Source organism: Barbus barbus, assembly GCF_936440315.1.
Source record: "Barbus barbus genome assembly, chromosome: 14".
In the NCBI taxonomy this organism is placed as follows: Eukaryota; Metazoa; Chordata; class Actinopteri; order Cypriniformes; family Cyprinidae; genus Barbus; species Barbus barbus.
This window is the reverse complement of record NC_136742.1, coordinates 7,199,751-7,217,272: the sequence shown is the minus strand read 5'-3', so window position 1 is coordinate 7,217,272 and position 17,522 is coordinate 7,199,751. Positions and strand designations below refer to the sequence as shown.

Sequence of the window (17,522 nt, the reverse complement as noted above, 5' to 3'; positions counted from 1 at the left end):
CACTAACTAATTACATTGAGAGAACCTTTTGAATAATTTTATGCAAACCCACCTAACAAGGAATGTTTAAACAACTCAGGCTAACATTATTAAAGGGATTCTAAATTAAATGTGTATTTAAATATAATGAAACCTGACTTCAAGTTATCACAGTGTCAAGAGAAAACATTTGTTTAACATTGTTCAAATGTCTTGAATTATATTCTTTAATTAAAGGGTTAGTTCATCAAAAATGGAAAAGTCTGTCATTAATTATACAAGCTTATACTACGGGGCCGTTGAATGCTTGAATCTGATTGGCTGACGAACGTTCTGAGGTGTGCAATTATTTTCAGGGAAACGCACGGCGAACGTAGTTCCAGGCAGCTCTCTTGACCGCATTACAGTTCCATATCACTTCGCATAGTTAACTGTAATAACGGAAATTAGCATACAGTAGTGCTAACGTTACCTATACAGCACACAGGACTAACAAAAACAACAACATGACAGACATTTCTCACTAGCGAGGTAATAACAGCGCTGCATCTTAAAGCAGACTTACAGTTTAGAGACGGTGCTTCAGAACACTGTTGAGGGACACACAGAGGTAGCCTAATTCATACAAGCTCTCTCTCTCTCTCTCTCTCTCTCTCTCTCTCTCTCTCTCTCTCTGTTTCTCTTTCTGTGTCTCTGTCTCTCTCGCTCTCTTTCTAATAACTTCATTATTAACTGCATTAGTCTGCTATCAACGGCTCAAGCCTCCATTGCCAGCTTTAAAATGACGTTTTGGAACTAGCAAAAGAGTCGTTGGATGAGATGCGGAAGAAATAATCCTACTCACAATAGCGATTTAAGTAGAAAAACCGGACGAATCCCTTGAAATATATCATCTGATCGATGTCTTGAGGTGTGGCAACCGTAGTATAAGCGGAATAATTGACTCCGGACCGTTGAATTATTAGAAAAATAATGCACACCCGAGGTGTAACAGCCACTCCGCTTCGCGTCGTGGCCGCATCACCACCTCGGGTGTGCATTATTTTTCTAATAATTCAACGGCCCGTCGTCAATTATTCCTTACTCATGTCATTCCCAACTAAAAGCGACACTGACTCTGTTTCATACTGTAAAGCTGCTTAATTTAAGTCTATCTATTGCAGAAAGTACTATATAAATGAACGGGTAACACTTTATTTTGATAGTCCACTTTAGACATACTACTAACAGTAAGTAACTTTGCAACTACATGTCAGCTAGCAGTCATTAGAATATTAGTAGACTGTCTGCTTAATATCTTCTAACACTTTATTTTAATGAGTCCACAACATACAACATACTATCAGAATCTTTGCAAGTATATGTCAATTTATTCTACTAACCCTAAACCTACCCTAACAGTCTACTCTGAGAGTTAGTACACATGTAGTTGCAAAGTTACTTATAGTTAGTAGAATGTCTAAAGTGGACTATTGAAGTAAAGTGTAACCAATAAACGTGACGTGACTTGAATTCACTAGTGTACCGAATTGCAGAGCTCGTGCAAACATCCACATCGCTGTAATTATATGCATTCTTAACTGCTGCTTTCTCACCGCTGTCAGTTTTTGTTGTTTATTTCATTATTGAGAGGAAAGCGTGCAGCATATATTTACGCTGCTCAGCAGCTTCAGGCTTGGCTGCGTTTGCTCTGAAGTCAGGGTTGCCAGGTTTTCACAACAAAACTCTCCCAATTGCTATTCAAAACTAGCCTATTCGCGTTTTGAGGGGGGTCCCCCAGTAAAAACTGTGTTCCGGGGAGTAAAATACACTAGCGGGTTCCCGCTAAAATTCGCATTCCAGGGGCTAAATATCACGTTATTGGGGTCGCTTTAACGTGCGGACATGAAAAACAACCCGCAACAACAGTGTTTAAGTAAACAAAATTGCGGGAAAACCGTGCTGTGTTTTCTTCTATTGAATTGCATCCAGGAGGGCTGAATGACAGTCTTGAGCTATAGTGCCACACTGGTCAAACCAGTGGTTCAACCGTAATGTTACGAAGCTATATGAGAATACTTTTTTGCGCAAAGAAAAAAAATAACGACAAATTAATAGGCTGACAAATTCAATGTTATGCTAACCTTCATGTAACGTTCTGTTAACGCTAAGAAAACTAAAAATTCAAAGTGAACCCAAAATCTTATGCTTGGAAAACATTTTAGAACAAATTTAGAACAACAGTTCTAGCTCGCTACAGTATTTTCATACTAGATATGTTGTAGTACACAGGGCCTTGTAAGTCATTGACAGGGTTTTTAAATGACTGCAAATAAATTTCAGCATCACATTTTTTACTGGCAGGTTTCTCACCAACTATTGTTTTGGTTTTTGTGTTCAGTCAAAACACTTTAAATCTTTTCTCTTGATGTCATGCAGGCTGCTGACATACACACACACGTTCATATACGTAGACTGCATGTTTGGGCTTGAAACTACACATACCAGAATTTCCAAATGTGTGAACATCTCATGAGCTTTTGGATGAGTTACACTTGTTCTCTTTGTTTTTGCCTACAGGACTCCCCTGACAGGAATCAGTGATTTCACCTCAACCAAAAACAAGATCATTCAGCTCTGTCTGGAACTGACCACAACTGTCCAGAAGGTTTGTTACTGTGTTCATTAGGGCCCAAGCCAGTAAGGCGCAGGGCCCTATTGTTCTTCTAAGGATTATTATTATTTTTTTTTTTTTTTTTTTTTTTTTTTTTTTTTTATTTCAATCATCCGGGCACTTTTGGGGGCCTTAACGTGCCCGAAAACTCTCGAAAATTGGCACGCACATTGGAACCTGCGGCCATTAGGACGCCGCTGAGGCTGGGACCCGGGCGTGGCACAGGGGCTCTACGGCGCCCCCTGGAAAATTGTCAGAAAACTTGATGTATAGCTCACACATACTTGCACGTATTCATATGAAACTCGGTACACATATAGAACTCATTGAGCTGAACAACTTCCGCACAGCATGTCTTAGGCTCCGCCCAACAGGAAGTCGGCTATTCAGGGCTGTTTAAAAAGCGCATGCTCTGGAATTTGATATACTCCTCTGAGGATTTCCATACGATTGCCACCAAACTAGGTGAACATGATCTCAAGACATTGGGGACGCTAAATTGCGAAGATATTTTTGATATGTCGAACGGTTTGCCCGTGGCGAGGCGATGAAGTTATGGCGAAAAATGAGACCCAGGAAATGCCTAATAACGTCCACATACATTGTATGATGTAGATCAAACTTCAGTGATTTGTTCGTTGTATGATGCCGATCGGATAGATGTGACTATTATGACTGAAAGTTATAGCGCCACCAACTGGCTGCAGGAAGTGTGTCGTTTTCAAAATGCTTTGAATTCAGCATCTTCTTTTACCTCGATTTGCTTCAAACTTCACCAGAATAATGTCAAAACACGGCCGATGTAAAACTGTGAAGGGAATATTGATATCTAAAATTATGTTGCCATGGCAACGTGTCAAAGTTGAAAATTCGTTTCTGGTGATTTTGAGGCAGATAACATGTTTAGAATGTCATGAAACTCAACACACATATCAGTATTAATGATAGTTAGACACTGGAAAAAGCTCATAAACGGGCGTGGAAGAGACACTCTATAGCGCCACCTTTTGTCAAAAATGAGGGGGTTAGTTTTAGCTACAGACACCAAACTCGGTACATAAATTGTTCTAATTAATCCGGACAACTTTCTAATTTACAGTCATTAGCTACGACCAACAGGAAGTCGGCTATATTTATTTTAATGTGGGTTTTTTTTAAAAACGGGCTGTAAACAAATTAATACTCCTCCAAGCAGAAACACGGAAATCACACCAAACATTTTTTATCATGATGCCAAAATACTGAAGATGCTAAATTGCGGACGGATTTAGGATATCTTGAACGATGATTTAATGGCAATTTATTAAAGTTACAGTAAAAAATATATATATATTTTTTTTTTATCTTTTAAGAGCAGCTTCCAAACACTTCATAAAAAATTACATACACAGAACAATACAGTCTGAGGATATGTGATTAATTTCATGAATTTACAATACACTATGCTTAGGAGAAAATTTAAAAACTATCAGAGAGCTCTTAGACTGCTGAGTGAGAGCTCCCTGCCAGCCTGCATCTGAGTGAGGGGTGGGGGTGGGGTGGGGTGTGAGTGACTGTGTGAGTGACTGTGTGGATTGAGGAGCTGGGTGAGAGAGAGAAAGAGAGAGAGGGTCTGTTTTTTAAAATCTTTAAAAAATGCTTATAAATCATTAAATAAGGTCTCAATTCTTAACATTAGGAAATGCATTAATTAACGTGAACTAACAATGAAAAATATATTTTTACAGCATGTTAATTCTTCCATGATAGTATGAACTAACAAAGAACAATTTTTTTAAAGCATTTATTAATCTTTTTAATGTTAGAAAAATAGTCATGTTCAAAAGATAAACTTTAAAATGTAATAATATATTAACACATTTTGGAATTAATATTGATCAACATTAAATGGTATATAATTATTAATGTTTATATATATATAATGATAGCTACAGACACCAAACTCGGTACATAAATTGTTCTTATTAATTCGGACAACTTTCTAATTTACAGTCATTAGCTACGACCAACAGGAAGTCGGCTATATTTATTTTAATGTGGGTTTTGTTTTTAAACAGGCTGTAAACAAATTCATACTCCTCCAAACAGAAACACGTAAATCACACCAAACATTTTTTCTTATGATGCCAAAATACTGAAGATGCTAAATTGCGGACGGATTTAGGATATCTTGAACGATGATTTAATGGCAATTTATTAAAGTTACAGTAAAAAAGAGAAAACTTTTCTTTTCTTTTTTTCTTTTAAGAGCAGCTTCCAAACACTTCATAAAAAATTACATACACAGAACAATACAGTCTGAGGATATGTGATTAATTTCATGAATTTACAATACACTATGCGGAGGAGAAAATTTAAAAACTATCAGAGTTCTCCTGTCTCTGTGCTTCTAATGTTTGCGGTAGGTGACTGGGTGGGTGACTGACTGTGTGAGTTCAGTGAGTGTGGAGGGGGAGAGAGAGAGAGAGAGAGAGAGAGAGAGAGGGTCTGTTTAAACATCTCAATAAAATCCTTAAAAAATGCTTATAAAGCATTAAAGGTTTTGATAACACTTTATAATTAAGTCTCATTTGTTAACAGTAGGGAATGCATTAATTAACATGAACTAACAATGAAATATATTTTTTACAGCATGTTAATTCTTCATTGTAAGTATGAACTTACAATGAACTAACAATGAACAAAATATTTTTTATATTAGAAAAATAGTCATGTTCAAAAGATAAAACTTTAAAATTTAATAATATATTAACACATTTTGGAATTGATTTTGATCAACATTAAATGGTATATATTTATTAATGATGTAAATTAACAACAGTTAAATAATGTTGTTTTTTAACATTGGTTAATTCACAAATAACATTAAATATTAACAATATATTTTTTACTTTATTAATTTGTGTTAGAAAAAATTATTCATGTTAGTTAATGGAAAAATAAATCATTAAAAAATGCTTATAAATCATTAAAAGCTTTGGTAACTATAATAATTTCTCATTTGTTAGCATTAGTAAATGCATTAACTAACATCAACTACCAATGAAAAATAAATTTTCACAGAATTTAAAGTTTTATATGTTCTGTGTGTGTGTGTGTTTCACAGAGTTGATGGTTTGGATTAACCCTTTAATTGCCGTATCCCTTAAAACCAAACTGCCAGAAGGTTACTGTAATGTGTGTGCTCGCTGGGCACCGTTTTATCGATGCCACCGGGGTGGCGTATGCTGACGGCTTGGGCCCGTCATCGCTGCTCGCAGCTATATTTAGCTTTGATCTTCTAGTCAAAGCTTTGCAAACATTCACTGCACACTGAAAAAAAAAAAAGTTAACCCAAAAATGGTTACTTGAAATGGTTACTAAAAATGGTTACCAAAAAAATTATTTGACATCACTTAACCAACCTACTGTATATACATCAATTTATACCAAAAAACCTTTTATTTGGTCTGTAAGGTAAAAAGTGCAGGTATGCACACATTTCATTCACCAAGTTTGTATTAAACTGTTCAAAAATTCCATTAAAAAAAACTTACATTTTAATAATAATTTAATCATAATTTATTTTTGAAATATTATTTTTTTTATTTTATGAGTACTTTCATATTTGAATTAGTACATTCTTATTGAGTGCACATTTTCTTTTTTTTATCCTTTTAGTAACGTTTAGTAAAATTGTGACAATAGTTATTAAATGTAATGCATATGTAACCAGGGTTATTATCGTTAACTAAAACAAAAAACAGAAAAACACTTTCTGTACTTGAAATAAAATAAATATTAACTTAAATAAAATAAAAGTTTAGCTAGTTGTCAACGTATTAATGTACTAAAATAACTAAGACTATAATAAATAAATGAAATGAAACAAACTAAAACTAATAAATAAAAAATAAAAAAATATTATATACATAAAAAATAATACAAATTATAAAAGCAAAATAACAAAACTGTAAAAAATTTAAAAAGAAATGTAATTCAAAATATTAATTTAGAATTGAAATTATATATAATTTTAAACTTTTGTTTCTGAATTGAATATTAAAAAACATGCTGACCACTTCTCAAGACTCATACATTAAATTCTATTGTGTTAAGATGTCTAGCTGCATTTAAACACGTCCACATAACAGATAAACACATGAACATGCACACACAAACACATTAAACATGAGAAAATGTCTCCTGTGTGAACTGCTTTTATGGTCAGATTATTTGAAAAACTAAAAATGTAAATAACATTTAATTAAAATAGAAATAGTAATTTGTCTCATGATCAGAATCAGAATGAGTTTTATTGCCAGGTATGTTTGCACATACGAGGAATTTGTTTTAGTGACAGTAGCTCCACAGTGCGACGGAATGACAGCAACAGGACAGGACACAGATAATAAAAAATAAAAATTAAAAATTAAATAAATAATGTACAAATATACAAAAATGGACAATGTGCCAAATAGCACAAACACAATATACAAAATAGACAATTCGGTATGTACAGGTATGTTAGGTGCAAATTTGAAAAGTAATAAGTTTGTGTGTAAAATAGAAATAAAAAAAGTATGATAGTGTTTTGTGTTTCATGTTTATTGTTAAGAGTTCAAGTGTTCATGAGATGGATTGCCTGAGGGAAGAAACTGTTCCTGTGTCTGGACGTTCTGGTGCTCAGAGCTCTGTAGCGTCGACCAGACGGTAACAGTTCAAAGAGGGAGTGTGCTGGATGTGAGGGGTCCAGAGTGATTTTACCAGCCCTTTTGCTCACTCTGGATAAGTACAGTTCTTGGAGAGTGGGGAGGGTTGTACCAATGATTCGCTCAGCAGTCCGGACTACCCTCTGAAGTCTTCTGAGGTCAGATTTGGTAGTTGAGCTGAACCAGACAGTTATTGAAGTGCAAAGGATGGATTCAATGATGACAGAGTAGAACTGTTTCAGCAGCTCCTGTGGCAGGTTGAACTTCCTCCGCTGGCGAAGGAAGTACAACCTCTGCTGGGCCTTTTTGACAATAGAGTCAATGTGATTGTCCCACTTCAGGTCCTGAGAAATTGTGGTGCCCAGGAACCTGAATGACTCCACTGCAGTCACAGTGCTGTTCATGATGGTGAGTGGGGGGAGAGAAGGGGGGTTCCTCCTGAAGTCCACAATTATCTCCACAGTTTTGAGCGTGTTGAGCTCCAGGTTGTTAAGACAGCCAGCTCCTTAACCTCCTGTCTGTAAGCAGACTCGTCACCGTCCTGAATGAGGCCAATCAGTGTGGTGTCGTCTGCAAACTTCAGGAGCTTGACAGAGGGGTCTTTAAATGGGCAGTCATTGGTGTAGAGGGAGAAGAGCAGTGGGGAGAGAACGCAGCCCTGAGGAGCTCCAGTGCTGATGGTGTGGGTGTTGGGTGTGAATTTACCAAGCTTTACTAACTGCTGCCTGTCTGTCAGGAAGCTGTTGATCCACTGGCAGACGGAGGTGGGGACGGAGAGCTGTGTCAGTTTATTCTGAAGGGTGTTCAGGATGATGGTGTTAAAAGCGGAGCTGAAGTCCACAAACAGGATCCTCACATAAATCCCTGGTCTGCCTAGGTGTTGCAGTGTGTAATGCTGACCGCATGTTGACCGCATCATCCACAGACATGTTTGCTCTGTAGGCAAACTGCAGGGGGTCCAGTAAGGGTCCAGTGATGTCCTTCAGATAAGCCAAAACCAGTTTTTCAAATGACTTCATGACCACAGATGTTAGTTTGTAATGCCACAGGTCTGTAGTCATTAAATCCTGTAATCTTGGGTTTCTTTGGGACGGGGATGATGGTGGAGCGTTTGAAGCATGAGGGGACTTCACACAGCTCCAGTGATCTGTTGAAGATCTGTGTGAAGATGGGGGCCAGCTGGTCAGCACAGGATTTCACACAGGCTGGTGTCACACCGTCTGGGCCTGGTGCCTTCCTTCTCTTGTTCTTTTTGAAGACATGGCGCACGTCATCTTCTGTTATCTGCAGTTCAGGTGTGGGGGAGAGGGGGGTTGCAGGAGGTGTGAATGGTGTTTTTTCAAACCTACAATAGAACTCATTAAGATCGTCTGCCAGTTGTTGATTCTCCACAGTGCTGGGGGATGGTGTCTTGTAATTGGTGATGTCTTTCAGACCTTTCCACACCGAAGCCGTGTCACTGGAAGAGAACTGGATCCTTAATTTATCGGAATAATTCCTCTTTGACACTCTGATCTCTTTTCCAGTGTGTATTTAGCCAGTTTATACAAGACTCTCTCCCCATTCCTGTAAGCATCTTCTTTGGCCTGACGGAGCTGTCTGAGTTTTGCAGTGAACCACGGTTTGTCTTTGTTATAAGTTAGATGAGTCCTGGTAGGAATGCAGATATCCTCACAGAAACTGATATATGATGTTACAGTCTCTGTAAGCTCGTCCAGATCATCAGCAGCTTCAAAAACACTCCAATCAGTAAGGTCGAGACAGGCTTGTAAAACCCGCTCTGTCTCATTAGTCCATCTCTTTACAGTCCTTAATACAGGTTTAACAGATTTCAGTTTCTGCCTGTAGGTTGGAATAAGATGAACCAAACAGTGACCAGAGAGTCCTAAAGCGGCTCATGGAACAGAGTGATATGCGTCCTTTATCGCTGTGTAACAGTGATCCAATATATCACTGTCTCTGGTGGGACATGTGATGTGCTGTCTGTATTTTGGCAGTTCGCGGGAGAGATTTGCTTTATTAAAGTCCCCGAGAATGATTAAAACAGAGTCCGGGTGTTGTTGTGCTGTGTCTGTGATCAGATCAGTGAGTTTCTGTAGAGCCGTGCTCCCGTGCGCTTGCGGTGGAATGTAGACACTCACGAGAATGAACGAGCAGAACTCCCGCGGCGAATAGAAAGGTTTACAGTTGATGAAGCAGTTCAGCAGTTCTTCCTTGGTAAAACTGATCATGTTAGACAAACAAAAAACAGGAAAAACTAACAAAAACATTAAAACAACTGGAGAGCCAAGCACAATGGCTGCCATGCGTGATCTTTCTTTTTTTTTCTTTCTTTCTTTCTTTCTTTCTTTCTTTCTTTCTTTCTTCGCCATCTTGTTGAGAGTGATCAATTACATGCAACCTCTGCAAATAAAAGGAACAGCATTTCAAACTGTTGAACAGTAGTGTATTAAGGTATATCTTGATGAACTCTTTAAGCACACAGATGTCTCCTGAAGCACAGAGAAACATATGGTTTTACTGAGCCGGAGCTCAGTGGGGATGGGCGGCTCATAGCTGTGATCGATGTCTCTGCTCTGCTTTTGCTCTTCATATAGTCTCAAGCGCCACAACCCTCAAAATCTGCAGCAATTATCCTGTCAAAGGCCCTTCTCCATCTACAGTGGGGATCGAAAGTTTGGGCACCCCTTGCAGAATCTGTGAAAATGTGGATAATTTTAACAAAATAAGAGAGATCATATACAATGCATGTTATTTTTTATTTAGTGCTGTCCTGAGTAAGATGTTTTCCATAAAAGATGTTTACATATAGTCCACAAGACAAAAAAATAGCTGAAATTATTAAAATAACCCCATTCAAAAGTTTGGGAACCCTTGGTTCTTAATACTGTGTGTGGTTACCTGGATGATCTACGACTGTTTTTTTGTTTTGTGATGGTTGTTCATGAGTCCCTTGTTTGTTCTGAACAGTTAAACTGAGCACTGTTCTTCAGAAAAATCCTCCATGTCCTGCAGATTCTTCAGTTTTCCAGCATCTTTTGCATATTTGAACCCTTTCCAGCAGTGACTGTATGATTTTGAGATCCACATTTTCACACTGAGGATGATTGAGGGACTCAAACACAACAATTAAAAAAGGTTCAAACATTCACTGATGCTCCAGAAGGAAACACGATGCATTAAGAGCCAGGGGTGAAAACTTTTTGAATTTGAAGATCAAGGTAAATTGTACTTAATTTGTCTTCCAGGAAACATGCAAGTATCTTCTGTCGCATCAGAAGGGCAGTACTAAATGGAAAAATATGATATTTCAACAAAATAAGAAAAATTTGGACATCTTCATCCTGTTCAAATGTTTTCACACCCCCCCCCCGGCTCTTAATGCATCGTGTTTTATGGAAAATATCTTACTCAGGACAGCACTAAATAAAAAATAACATGCATTGTATATGATCTCTCTTATTTTGTTAAAATAATCCACATTTTCACAGATTCTGCAAGGGGTTCCCAAACTTTCGCATGCCACTGTATTTGTCTGCACATTCCATATTTTGAATCTTCACATTACACTTCTTAAATACTTTCTTTGGTATTTTGTTTTCATGTTTACCATTCCATATTTTCCTGTGGGAACTCAACATAATGTGGCATCTCATGCGAATCCTCCCTTTTTAATTGCAGGACTGCACAGTGTTTGAAATAGAAGAGAAGATATTAGAAGTGGTAAGTAGAAAGTCTTGTCGCCAGTTATTTGACACACAGCATATTTATCATTCAAGCATTTAAACGTCTCTCAGGTCAGAGATTCAGCTGTTATCTGTGATGCATTTGGGTTCATTTTAAGTGTGGAGATGCAACTCTATTGTTCAGTTTGAGATGTTTTCCTTAGGAACCACTGGAACATCCTGTGGTAGATAACAGTATCTCATAATCTCCATAAAAGGAATGTTCCGGATGCAATATAATAATTTCGACAGTTTGTAAAAACAAGCATAAATTGGGTTAAAACTTGTGATGAAAATCTATGGTGCAAGGCACTGGAATAAATGTTAAAATAAACAAAATTCTCGTATTTTTGCTTAATATGCAAGTGAAACAGAATAAGTTGCAAGATAAAATATTGAGCAGCGCTTCCTTTGATTCTTTGGGATTTTATTGGATTTGATAAGTCACCTCCATGTTGCTTCAAAATATGTTGTTTTGGACCCCATTGACTTCCATTGTACGGACAAAAACATTCTTGAATATCTTCTTCTGCAGAAGAAAGAAAGTCATATGAGTTTGGAAGACCATGAAATAGAGTTTTCCTTTTTGGGTGAACTATCCCTTAAAGCAAATCAGGTTAACTTTGACTTCTTGATTTCATCTACAGTGTATGTACAAGAGATTATCCTGTGCACATCATGTCTAGCTTTAACAGAGGAGCAGTTCATTCTGGAAGCCACTAGAATTGCCTCCTTTTGTGCAAATTATCTCTGTGTGCATTTGTTCTCTAGTACATAGTAAACAAATGCAATTTGACATTTGCATCACAAATGTCATTCTGATACAGTAAACTTGCTCGATAGCCCACCTGGTACAGCATTGCATTTGCAATGCAGAGCACTCTGGTTGGAATCCTGTGAAATTAATCATGATAAAAGAGCTTAAACAATAGTAAAAGCACACTAAAGTGGCATCATGGTTGTGTCAACAAATGCGTTTTTATCATACATTTGCGTTTGTTAACCAATTCGGTTAGGTTTAGCGTAGGGCGTAAGTGGTACATTTCAAAAACACACTAACCCTTTAGCACCAATCACAGGATATTTCATTTACAAACTGCTGCAGTGCATACAACAACCAGTTTTAGAACCACTCACTGGACATTTCTCTTTAAAAGTGTTGCAAAACATGCAAGAAACAGCATAATATGTTTGCATAATGAGCCTGGGTTGTTCAGTCACTTAGGAAGTCCTGGATAAGTTATCATGACCAAATGAATCATAAATACCACATTATTCTTTCTGTTTATTTCAGTCACGTGTTTTGACCGGCATTTGTGAGTCTACCATGAGGATGACCTCTGACCCCTTGAAAAGTCAAATGACATGTTTGGAGGAAGTCACCATCACTAATATCAAAGCAGGCAAGGGACTGGTGAGTGTCAACAACCTTTGCACAAGACCTGTTGGTATTGTTTTGCCTGTTGCTTTTCAACTGCATATTGTTTGCTTATTTTTTTAAAGGGAATGTATATCAGATCCACTTACGATGGGCTGCACGTCATCACCGGAACCACAGAAAATGTGAGTCAACAGAACAACAGATCGCTTTGACTAGTTTTTCTTTTTTTGCTGTTAATGCATCAATGTCCAGCATCATTCAAGCCACAGTCTGTGACTAATGGAGCTCACAAGCATTGCTTCAATTGATTCATGCCGTCCGTCTGTGTTTCACCCTTCAGTCTCCAGCAGACAGAACTCAGAGGATTCATGCAGGCGATGAGGTGATACAAGTCAACAGACAAACAGTGGTGAGTCCATTCATCTATCACATGATAGTGAGGAGGATTATAGGTAATTGTTCTGCCCTAAAAGAGTGAAAGGAGGCAAGATGGTGAGCTTGTGTGTTAGACTGAGTAAACCTGATCCACGTGAGAGAGCGGGGGATATGTCAGCGCTGAAAGGCCTTTTGGATAAGCATATTGTTATAAACAACTTAATCATTGTTTTGGATCAGTGCTGTTTTTTATTCACCTCATATTTACAGAGAAAGCATTGGGTTGGTGCCGACCCATTTGTGTTTGTATAACATAAAGCTATTCAGACTACATTTGCTCAGCTACAGTAGGATCAACTTTCTGCCATTTATGTTCATATGTCCAGGTTTCATTTCTATGAAAGTCCATCCTTGTGAAAAAGAAGTGCACATAATTGTCTTGATTGTGCACTTGTAGTATATTTATAAAAAAATATGCATACTAAACAACAAATTAGCGTTAGAGCGCAATTCCATAAAAGCGCCAATGGGAGGGGAAAATTCTGCAGGTGATTTACTGACAAGGTGCACATTAAAGAACACAGACACAACATCTAATTTCCATAATGACCAGCACAATCTACCAGTGCAAAATACCACCTGCTCTTAGACATGCTTTTTTGGGGGCGTTAAATAATGGCGCAAATACCAATGAATTGACGAGCACAAATCTTAGTAAATTGCGTTGCGTGAGTTATTTAAATACTCTCCTCCCATAAATTTTACAGATAGAAAGGGAAGCTCCTACAAATGCAAATTCAATAAGATGAGTCGCAAAAATAACTGTCCACACCTTTTGAGCGCTAATTTCCCACTGCGTGTCTTTAGCAAATCCTGACAGTAGGTTTTTAACCCCAAATGAGGGTTTGCGCTGGCGCAAGCCAATAGTAAATCTGGCCCTTAGAGTACTTTCATGACTGTCTATCTTAACACACTTAAGTACACGTTTAAAACATGTACTTTGTAATGTAAATTTATTTTAACCGAGTGTCTACTTACACTAAGTGCAAATAGCCCGCCTTGTTGGCAAAGGCTATTTACATACACATTTCAATAAAAATGACATTAAAGTATATTTTTGTTTAGTTTTTTAGAAAAAAATTATTTAGAAAACACTTGATCTCTTTGTGTGAAATAAAGTTTCAAATAAATAAAAGAACATTTAAAAAATGCTATTTAAAAAAAACTTACGTTGAGACAAAATCACATTTATGAGAAATACAGATGCAATTGTGAAAAATACAGTTATTTATTGAAGAAAATAAGATATATGCAATCATACGATTACAATTACGAGAAATTAAGCAATTACAAGCAGTACAGGAACAATAATGAGAAAGTCGTAGATAAAAGAAATGAAAGCAGAACAGATAACAGTCACCCATAAACAGATGTACTGCTTTCTTCTCAGGTGGGCTGGCAGTTGAAGAATCTGGTAGAAAAGCTCAGAGAAAATCCTCAGAATGTGACACTGATGGTGAAGAAAAGACCATCAGGAACCTGCAGCTTTACACCAGCACCGCTGAAAAACATGCGCTGGAGACCCCCTGTCGTCCAGGTACTGCCCTCATTCTCCTATAGTTTAACCTCTCAGAAAGCTTTTGTCTGAAAATTTTTTTTTTGAACACTAGTGTAGACTAGTTTGTGGTTTGTAGTAGTATGTTTGTAGTTAGTCGTATGCAAATGACCGCTTGTGAGGCATTTTCTACTGTTTCTGTGTTTCACATTTGGACAAAGTCCATGAACTTTGTTCATTATTTCAACATGAGTGGATGGCTTTGCATGGGTTCCTCTCCACACACACACACACACACACACACACGTTAACTTGCCTTTGAAAATGCATGTTGATGTTACACATCTTCCACAGCTGACTTATGCGGATTAATAGCAGTTAAGATTGCTGGACCAGCAGCAGGGTTTCACATCAGGATGTGTGTTTCCACCTGATTAAACTCCCGGTCCAAATGTCACACAGCCATTGATTTCAGAAATACTGTAGCTAATATTAGTCCAGTTAGTCCACCTCACTATTCTTTTAAAGGTCAGATTGTAGACCACAGCTCAAGAAAAAAATATTTTCCTTTATATAAAAAAAATCCATTATAAAGAGGCACTTTGAATTGTGTTATGAACATGAATGCTATTACAAATCAGGCACGATTTTTGCCTAAAAATGACAAAGTGTAAGCATTATGGTGAAAAGTTTTGCGCAAACAAGCCCCAATCACATTCCAGGAAGTGTAAAAATCTAGTTTACATAATATACCTTTCAATGAATGAAAACCTTGCTTGCCAACAAATGTCCTTCTTAATATCTGTTTATGTAATTCACATAATCCATGCAGGAACTTACTGAGTAAAAAGACTATTATCGGTTCTTTCTTCAAAAGTAGAACAGTACTCTTGAAATGATGTGGATTTATGTCCATTCTATAATTAAAGGCTTAAATAAAGTCTACATTCAACAAAAATTGGCATGTCTCACAAAAAAAGCAGTTCCCTGAGAAGAAAAAAATACTTGAGTACAAAGTGTCTTAATGTAGTGATTTAGTGTTGAGATCAAAGGTCTATGGACTCAGATTTAGTGAAAATGATAAGCTCTGTGATCCAACTAATCTCATTGAAAAGATTATATAATATGTAATTTAGCAAGGGTTTCTTCACAGCTATCGTATGTAAATATATCTTAAACCAGGCAGAATGAGGGAGTAATAATTTTGTTTGTTTTAGAGCCCATCATATGTGCCTGCCGCCCAGTCATCCAGAAATCCTGTGCAAATCAAGCGTCCGGAGAAACCTGCAATTTTAGATCTCTATATTCCTCCTCCTCCTTCCATGTCATACAGCCCACGGTCAGTATCTGTTTCTCTGATAAGGTATCTCCTTCATATTAAATCAGTTACTCTGTGGCTCTGTTCCAAAACAGTGATCTGCCTTGCAGTACATTACTAATTATGCTCACTTAGCCCAATTTATTTTTCTACAGAATTTATGATTGACTTGAGACTAGAGACTTCCTCACATAAATATGGCCATCTAAATTTTTGCTGTCTTCCGTTGTTGTTGTTCCATCTCATTGCCAGGTATTGTTACCACCTTGTGGAAAAACAAAAAACTAAATCAAGCTGCATATGCAACCTTAGCTTTTAGTATTTAGAACAATTGGTTACACTATGCAGGTACTATACTGGTGACGAAATCTACGCCACGTGCACTGTATGCATACCTTAGCGTCCTGAAGTGTACAATGTGCTTACAATTGATTCCAGTAGTTTTATGTTAGCATTTTGCTACACTATTGGTGCATTCAAGCCATGACAGAAAGATCGTATTAATGAGTTCAATTCACATAACTGCCACCACAAAGTCGTAATTACAAGTGGGAGACTCCAAACTTTCTCTTAGCATGGATTTTTCAAGTTGGTGACGTGTTGGATGCATTATATGCAGCGTCTGGATTGATGGTAAATTTGAACTTTTTTTCATTTACAATAAAACTAGCTAAGTTGCAAGTATAAAATTCGACATTTGTATACAGCCGCTACGGTTTCTTGGGCCCCCTGGACAGCATATTCACTCGGGGCCCCGCGGTGGGGGGTGGGGTGGTATTGTCCCCCTCGGTAGAAATCGTGATCGCGTTCCGGGGGTGGTGGGTGTTGGTGGGATGGATTCCTCCTTGTTAGAAATCGCAATCGGGGTCCGAGGGGAGGGGTGTCCCCCTCTGTACAGATCGCTTTCCACGTACCTCTCGGTAAATCGCGTTTCCCCCTCGGGGGGCCCCCCTCCATCGTCGGGCCCTTACAATCGTCATAACCTCAACCATCATAACCTCCCCCCCTTATGGCGCCCCTGGTTACGGTAGAATATATACAGTAATGATTCAATTTACCACGCATTCATAAATTGAATAAAAATAAAAAGCACTCCTGATGCACATTCTTTAGTCATCATTTTGTAGAAGTAGGGTTGTAGAAATCTTGCTGGATTTTTCGTAGAAAAGGTGCATCTTGCTTTGGCCAAAGTGACTTGAACACACCTGACGTCGTAATTATGACTTCCAAACTCGTAAATACAAACTCTCTTTATCTCTGTATGTGTGTAGGGATGCAGAGACGAGGGAATATGCAGGAGTAAAGATGAGACCAAAAGGTTCAGAGTCGCCCAACTCATCTCTGGATTTAGCTAGTAGACGGCGTTCAAATATCAGCGACTACAACAGCAAACCTAGCGCAAACCCAGCTGAGGTCGTCATCCCACAAGCGCGACTGAGACAGCGGACCCCATCTAGAGGTCAGTACCTGTTCAACCTACGTGACTTTATTTTGTAACATCACCAAAGCAGCCGCACTGATAACTTGATCGTTACGACTTTCTTCAGACAGACAGCAAAATTAGTCAGAAACTCAAATCTGTTTAGTTGTTTGTAGTCTGAACAGCAAAAAAGAATCATAAAACCTGATGCAAACCACACATATAATGACAAAAAAATTGAGCTGTTAGTTGACTGCTTACTTTTATGACAAAGAAGTCAAAATCATAAGGTTTGAATCAGTCTGATGAAGCCACTAAATGAATGAACTGACTGAATCAACACTTCTCACTTAACTGAAAGTTATCTTTCATTCTGTTCTAAAATGAAGCCAAGTTGTTCACGGAAATCAAATTAATACCCAACT

At 37.8% G+C, this 17,522-nt stretch overlaps 1 protein-coding gene across 2 annotated transcripts in view; it reads left to right on the top strand.

The window, feature by feature from the left end:
- LOC306880216 (connector enhancer of kinase suppressor of ras 3-like) overlaps positions 1-17,522 on the top strand; it is a 51,574-nt gene that overhangs the window by 30,781 nt on the left and 3,271 nt on the right. For both annotated transcript variants that reach the window (XM_079433589.1, XM_079433588.1), the window contains 8 exons: positions 2,539-2,626; positions 11,005-11,046; positions 12,343-12,462; positions 12,552-12,611; positions 12,770-12,838; positions 14,255-14,401; positions 15,577-15,698; positions 16,949-17,136. In XM_079433589.1, the coding sequence (XP_079289715.1) occupies positions 2,539-2,626; positions 11,005-11,046; positions 12,343-12,462; positions 12,552-12,611; positions 12,770-12,838; positions 14,255-14,401; positions 15,577-15,698; positions 16,949-17,136 (836 nt within the window). The remainder of the gene's footprint in view (positions 1-2,538; positions 2,627-11,004; positions 11,047-12,342; positions 12,463-12,551; positions 12,612-12,769; positions 12,839-14,254; positions 14,402-15,576; positions 15,699-16,948; positions 17,137-17,522) is intronic.